At 48.3% G+C, this 7,115-nt stretch overlaps 4 protein-coding genes across 4 annotated transcripts; 2 read left to right on the top strand and 2 right to left on the bottom strand.

Annotated features, from left to right (window-relative positions):
* Positions 1–429: 429 nt before the first annotated feature.
* LOC6532446 (39S ribosomal protein L46, mitochondrial) lies at positions 430–1,396 on the bottom strand. Its single transcript, XM_002093157.4, has one exon. The coding sequence runs from the start codon at positions 1,394–1,396 to the stop codon at positions 620–622; it is 777 nt and encodes a 258-aa protein (XP_002093193.1). The 3' UTR covers positions 430–619.
* Positions 1,397–1,581: 185 nt separating this feature from the next.
* On the top strand, positions 1,582–1,904 carry LOC6532445 (U6 snRNA-associated Sm-like protein LSm8). The gene has a single exon (XM_002093156.4). It carries the CDS (start codon positions 1,582–1,584, stop codon positions 1,867–1,869), a length of 288 nt encoding a protein of 95 aa, XP_002093192.1. The 3' UTR covers positions 1,870–1,904.
* LOC6532444 (DNA polymerase delta subunit 2) lies at positions 1,891–3,323 on the bottom strand. The gene has a single exon (XM_002093155.4). It carries the CDS (start codon positions 3,229–3,231, stop codon positions 1,936–1,938), a length of 1,296 nt encoding a protein of 431 aa, XP_002093191.1. The 5' UTR covers positions 3,232–3,323; the 3' UTR covers positions 1,891–1,935.
* A 410-nt stretch (positions 3,324–3,733) lies between these two features.
* LOC6532443 (ankyrin-3) lies at positions 3,734–7,074 on the top strand. The gene is made up of 4 exons (XM_002093154.3): positions 3,734–4,882; positions 4,966–5,298; positions 5,349–5,452; positions 5,507–7,074. Exons 1-4 carry the CDS (start codon positions 4,072–4,074, stop codon positions 6,272–6,274), a joined length of 2,016 nt encoding a protein of 671 aa, XP_002093190.1. The 5' UTR covers positions 3,734–4,071; the 3' UTR covers positions 6,275–7,074.
* The last annotated feature ends 41 nt before the right edge of the window (positions 7,075–7,115 follow it).

Genomic DNA, 7,115 nt, shown 5'->3' with positions numbered 1-7,115 from the left:
CCCTGATGAAAGTATCTTAAATTTGGACGTTTCAGTTTGAGCATTGGCAACGCGTCAGGTCGCCGAAGAAGATATTTAATCGAGAATATTGTCACAGTAATCTGAGCATCTTGCGCCTGAAAAACAGATAAAAAGCTTAGCTTCCAGTAATCGAGCAGCACACATTTTCCATATTGAATGTCTGCAACTTGTAACGAACATAGATACAATTGAAATACCAAAATGTTTAAGATACTCTTGCTACCCAGAAATACATACATAACCAGCCTTCTATGATTTCTCCAGTTTCTACGTGTATTCGAAACGAAAGTAGTAAACTTTTTCAAAGCAAAAAAAAAACGAAGAAAACAAAACAATAAATATTTGCCTCTGTATTGGACGTATATTTACAATCCGTGAATTGCAAAAATAAATATATTGCTGCATGTCTAAATATGTTAATTGAGCGGAGTATTTATTTAAGATTCGGGGAGGCTGTATTCTGATTTCCAAAAAGGAATCATTTCTAAAAAATATAACATCTTAGTTACTTGTTCCCGGATGAAAGGCAGTTAGTAGCTATTCCTCTAGGTTTTTATTTTTTATTTGTTAGATATCAAAACATTTTTAACAATTACGATTACAACAAGAACTTGTTAACGCTTTCCGCGTAGGCTGCATTGGTCAGCTTTCCGTTGAGCGCCTCCTTGGGCAGCCACTCGAACTTGGTCACCTTTTCAGGCACCTGGCCGGAACGCAGAGATGCTCTGTAGAAAAAGACCTTGGCTCCGACGCTCTCCGTCCGCTGGTTGCTGGGATACTTGTACTTGTGGAAGCCCACTGGGGCATTTCCGTAGAAAAGAACCTGCAGCTCTTGGCCACATCTCTCGCGGAGCACCCTTTCTGCCGTTTGACGCATGGACTCTCCCTCCTCCCGCTTTCCCTGCGGCAGAATCAGGTGCTCCTGTTGTCCCAGCTTCTGCTTAACCAAAAGGTATAGTGTGTCCTCCAGACAACGGTTAGTGGAGGTAGTTTTGTTGGCCTGGTCATCGGGCGTGGTGCGGGAGCCCAGCTGAAACTTCTTCAGCTCCTCGACGTAGGCGTCCTTGAGATCCTGGGCCGTCTGCTTGGATCCGCCGTCCTCCAGGTCTACCTGGATCTTGCCCTGCTTGATGAGCTCCGCCTGGACGATTTCACGCTCATGCTTCAGTTCGTGGTCGGACTTCAGGCTGTTCTCGTACTCCACGCGCCACAGCAAGTCCTGGAACTGTTTCTCCAGCGGATTTAGGGACTTGGACACCACAGGCAGACGCTCTACGAGCACTCCGGCGTACAGGTCCCACTTTTCCGCGGTGGCGGTTGAGGATTGGGCTCGGCTGAGCTCCCGGGCACCCACTTGCACAAGGCGACGCAGCATTTTAAGCAGTTTAATTTAATTTTTTCGGAAAATAGAATGTTGAGCACCGATTACATGAGCACCAGAGTCGGAACAGCTGTTTTGCGGCACGGTTATCGTTATCGGAGAGCGCGTCGCTAGCCTCTTTTCACAATTCGTATTTATTTTGTTCTGTTTGGAGTACTTATCAAGGAAAGACTGCTAAAATGTCCGGTCTGGAGTCGTATATCAACCACACAGTGTCCATCATCACGGCGGACGGACGGAACTTCATCGGAACACTCAAGGGATTCGACCAGACCATCAACATCATCATAGACGAGTGCCATGAACGCGTCTTCTCTACCACCTCCGGCATCGAGCAAATCGTGCTGGGACTGCACATCATCCGGGGGGACAACATTGCAGTGATCGGACTGATAGATGAGACCATCGATTCCCGCTTGGATTTGGCCAACATCAGGGGCGAGCCGCTGGGCCCGGTGGTGCACTAGGATAGCGAATAAAACCAGTGATTTTCAAGACTTAACAGGGTGTATTATTAGTATTAATTGAATTTCTTATTCTGCATTTACGCTAAAGTTGACCAGGCGGCAGTCCAGCGTATCCAGGTCCACAACGGCCACACTCTGCGTTTTGCTAAATTTGGGCACGCAGACCAGGCGGGTTCGCTTGCCTTCGGCGCCCTCGTGGAGTTCCGTCGCAAAGGATTCGCAGTTGCCGGCGTAGTACACGTGCGGACACTCGCGCAGAATGAAGGGATCACTGTCGATGTACGGATAGCAGGCCAAAGTGTCCGGTGCACTGGGAGCAATGTGTCCCCAGGTGAGGGTACAGCGTAGGGCATCGAGTGCCGAGTCCAGCGCAGTGCTGCGCAACAGATCCGATACATTCTGGCCAGATGTGCCCACCACCAGGGCCTCATCCAGCCGGCAGCTGTACGGATTGGTCACTGCCTGGAAGGTGGCCAGTTGAGCAGCCTGCGGAAACATGCACTTGTGAAACGGCTGCTGGGGTAGCATAAAGTTGGCCGGGTCGTAGGCTCCCGCCATTATATCGACGGGCAGACAGCGTGCCCATGAGGCAAACCACTGGTCTAACTGAGTCACAGCCTGGACTGTGTCATTGGCGTTCGCCTGGGTGCGTGCCACCTGCAGAGTGGGCACATGTGCCATGGCACTGGATCTCACCGAGTTTCCAGCCACGATAAGACGCACCATGGAGCTCGCTTCCTTGCTGTTGCCAAGACTGCCAGCCAGCCAGTACTGAAAGAGGTTTAAGGCCTCCACAAATTTGTGGGCCTGCAGTTGGTCCAACCCAGAGGCCAGTACCAGGAAGCGACTTGTTTTGATAGGGGCCAGTGGCTTCTGAGGACCGCTTTCGTAGAAGAGCATATCCTCCACGTTGAAAAATCCGTCACTGTCTGTTCCGCCGAGGGCAGCGCACACAACTCCGGTAGCCAAGAACTGGCCATTTATCTCACCCTGAAGTCGCACCCGCTGCAGTTCATCCTCCAGAACAATCTTGTCCTCCGGATCCGAGTAGTTTTGTCTTGGCGGCTGCGGCGCCAACTGATTTTCCTCGGAAATGTCTCGAAGGATGCTGGGCTTGTGAGCCTGATGCTTGAAGATGGTGCCAATCAGGATGCAGTGTATGTCCTGTTCGCCCCGCAGCTCACACAGTTTCTTAATGGGCTCCTTGTTGCCCCACTTTTTCTGGACCAGTGGCGTTAGGAGACGCGTCATTTCGGCCAGGCGGTGGGCATACAGGTGGCAGAACTGTTTCTGGTAGTCATGTCCCTTAAGCAGGAAAATGCTGCTCAGGTTCTCGTATTTGGTTTCCAGGCGGTTGGTCATGATTCTGGCGGTATTCTTACGAGCGAACTGAACTTCCAAGACGCTCGTTTCTTTTTGGGCGCCAATTAGTTACAGAGAAGAGTGGCTAATGCAAACCGATTTTCATAAAGGACGTTGGTATTGCAAAAAAAAATTAATACTAAAACCAAAGTTACGTTTAACTTGGTGACATTTCAATTGATCGCCTATTTATATTATTTTATTGTTAAGAAGTTTTCAAATTTAATTTAATCGTATAGTGTCTAAGTTCTAGTATTCACTGTACACACGCATCGATAGCCGATATGCTTACACATCGCTACAGCTGTTTTGCAGATATCGAAGAGAAGAAGCAGAGTTTCTAGCTCGTTGAATAAAGGTAATATGTGAAAATGTAGCCCATTTACGCACTTTATTTGCCCAGTAAATAAAATTTAGTTTAAGAACATTTTTTCGCGCTTTGTAAAAATTTGATATCAAGATATCGATAAGCGATACCACACTATACCAACTGATATCGATTGCCGATATCAAAAATCCCATACTATAATATACTTTATTTAATCCCAAAGTTTTTTGTGATTGTGATAAATTGGAAATGCCCGGATGTGCTGAATCTAGCCTGAAAACGCGCCACAGGGATGTGGGATTCTGCGACTGAAGCCATAGGAGCAGCCTCTCTCCTCCCAGCCGTTGTTCAGTGCTGATCTGGGCGGTTGTTTCAGGGCTCTTATTGATTTTTACGGTTTCGGCAGTGATACGCATTTCCCCGTCTACCGATCTTCCCCGGAAACTGCGTCGCAGGAGATTCTAGCATGACTGTGCAGTGTTAGGCGGCCGAAAAGGGTAGAAGCCAGAGCAATGGGAGGCTCCGTGAGCCAGGTGTTCCGCTCCGGATCCGCACTCCTCTCGCATCGCGACGGGAAGCTGTCCAAGGCCACCGAGGAGACCATACAGACGCTTTTCGACATCCTGCGCGCGAACCCGAAGGTTTCTCTGCAGACCCTCGAGAGCCTGCTCATCCAGATCCCAAAGAACGAAAACATCTTGGCCATGCATGATGACTATGGCTACAACATCTTACAGCGCAGCGTCGGCCTCAACCACATCGATCTCACAAAGTGGCTGCTGCATCGCCACCGCCCGGACGTTAATCGCTCGCCCTGCTCCCTGCCCCTGCACATCGCCACTCTGCGTGGCTACGAGGAGTGCGTGGAGTTGTTGCTCCGGCATGGCGCACGTATCGACGTGGACACACGGATGTGTTTTCCTGGCGCCCATACAAGAAATTGTGAAGAGAGCGGCAAGTGGCACAATAACGTGGACGACGTCAGCGAGCGGCTTAATACAAAGCTACAGAACGCGCTCTTCTACGCAATCGACGGTGATCAGTACAACGTTCTAAGCCTGCTCACTCAAAAGATGGAGGAGCCGTGGATCCCCTTTCGCGTGAAGAAGCCGCTGCTCCACTTAGCCTGCGAACGCGGCGCCTGGAATTGTGTCCAGCAACTAGTGGTCACCCGCTCGGAGGAAATCAATCTAATCATGGACGAGTATTACCCCATTCACCATGCCGTGCTTCATGATGGCCGCTTTCTTGAGCTACTCATTCACCAGGGTGCAATTACAACTGTACGCACCTGCACCCAACAGATGACCCTACTGCATGTGGGTGAGTTTCCTTTTTTTGTATTAAGAATGAGATCCTGATTCAGATATTTTAATAACTAACTAACCATGTCTATTTTTTTCTAGTTATCTTTGCTGCTCGTAAATCTGCTGAAGACACGTTAGCCACCTTGCGCATCCTGCTGGAACGGGGATGCAAAGAGCTAATCAACGCGCCAGACTCGTTGGGAAACACTCCACTGCACGCCCTGATAGTGCGCTATGCCCTCGAGGAAGCCCGTTACGGGTACGACAAGTGGAGCAAGTGGGACGTGTTGCATCTAGTGCGATTCCTGCTGCAGAATGGGGCCAAGCAATCAATCAACCAAGCGGGAAACAGTGCCATGGCTTGTGTGTTTAGACACCTGCGAGACTGGGAAGTCTGCTACGAACTGCTCAGCATGCTTATCAAGGAGAATGGTTTGTAAATCAGTGATATTTCAGCAGAGTAAATAATGCCTAATTTTCAGGAGACCCCAATATCGTGGGGAGGGATGGCTCTGTGCCCATTATGGTTCTGCTAGTGCCATTAATTAATAAGGATCACCTGCATCATTTCACGCACTCCATGAAGGTCTGTCTCGTATATTAAATTTTATTTTTTTAAAAAATTAACCCCTGGTTTCAGGTCTGCTATCTAAACTGCATTCGTATGTTGCTGCAGCACGGAGCGAATCCCAATTGCTCCTACCGCGCCAACCTTAAACCACTGCACGTGCTCGTGTTTACGGTCAGCGAGAACTTTACGCTTAATTGTGATGCCCAGAAGCGCACAAACTTCGACTTCATCAAGAACATCCTCCTGATGCTGCTTCAGCACGGCTTGGACTGCAATAAGACATATCAGCATATTCTGCAGGCGGTGATGGACATGGTGCACAATGTGCGCACCTGCCACGACATGGAGTGCGTCTACGAGCTGACTCTGACACTGATCCAGTACGGAGCTGACCCCAACATAGTGCTCAGCGGAAAGACCACGCCCGGCACTGCCATCTTCTCCAACGAGCTAGCTACCTTCCGCAGTTCGTTTCGCACCAACTCATGCTACCTGCTTTTCTACTACATCATCCTGATCACGAAGAAGGAGTTCATCCTGAACGATCCGCACGCGACATATACGCGTGTCATCCACCTCTTCTACCTGACCATGCACCACGAGCCGCTCTTTAATTGCCTCAAGTCCCTGCACAACTTTTACGTGGCACAGGTGCCCAGTAAGAAGACGGAGCAGCTGATTGCCTTGATCTCGTCCCTCTACCGTCGGCCGCGCAGTCTGAAGCAGCTTTCCCGCTGGGCCATCTATGAGGCGATGAACCGCAAGCTGGCCCAAAACATCAACTGCCTGAACCTGCCTGGCCCGCTCAAAGACTACGTGCTGCAGTTCGAGAGGTAGCGAGTGGAGCGGCCGAAGGACCAATGAATCCCAACCGCAGCGAATAAGAGTCAATCACTAATGTTGCCCCTAGGCTATGTAATGTTTAATATGCATATTCGCCTACCCCAGTAGGTATGTAGTTACGCAATAATTACGAACTATCAGGCCTGTTCTGGGTTGGCCCATCATAGCTAAACGATCAGTTCTGAAATGACTGAATTTACTTTGATATCAAAAGCGGATAGTTATGTATACTTTTGGTTATAACACCTAAATAGATCGCTAAATTTTGTTAATTTAGGGCCAAATGAGATACGCTTGAACCGAAGTAGTTGCAAATGAGATATAGAAACGTTTTAAAGTACCTAGACACAACATGAAACACACACAAGAAGCCAATTTAAATATTGTCAAATCAAACACGTGCAATTTCTTTGATACGAATCTATAGAAACTATTGTGAGGGAGACACGCTGATCTATGTTTTCTAATTCTATACGTACAACTTTGTGAACTGTAATGCGCTTTACACTATACAAGCACATCCCGTCCCGCACCAACCGGCCCCTTACTCCTTCAATATCCCATCCCTCATGCTGCGTAAGTTATAGGACATAAACTTAAGGCTGTTTTTTGACGAACATTTCGGGTGTTTTAGAATTTTGTATATTCGAACGCAATCGGAGGAGCGAGACGTTATGTAATTATTATTGTAACTATTACTATTGTTGCTAAAATGTTGTTAATCTCTGTATCTATAATGTCATTTTCAATCGAATTGATAACGCTATCGATCAATAAATAAATATAAACTTTAACACCTATGGGTTGTTGTCCTCCAAGGTCGCCGAACCGGAAG

This window comes from Drosophila yakuba, chromosome 3L, assembly GCF_016746365.2.
Source record: "Drosophila yakuba strain Tai18E2 chromosome 3L, Prin_Dyak_Tai18E2_2.1, whole genome shotgun sequence".
Lineage (NCBI taxonomy): Eukaryota > Metazoa > Arthropoda > Insecta > Diptera > Drosophilidae > Drosophila > Drosophila yakuba.
Note: the sequence above shows the minus strand (reverse complement) of the source record. Positions and strands in the feature narration are given on the sequence as shown.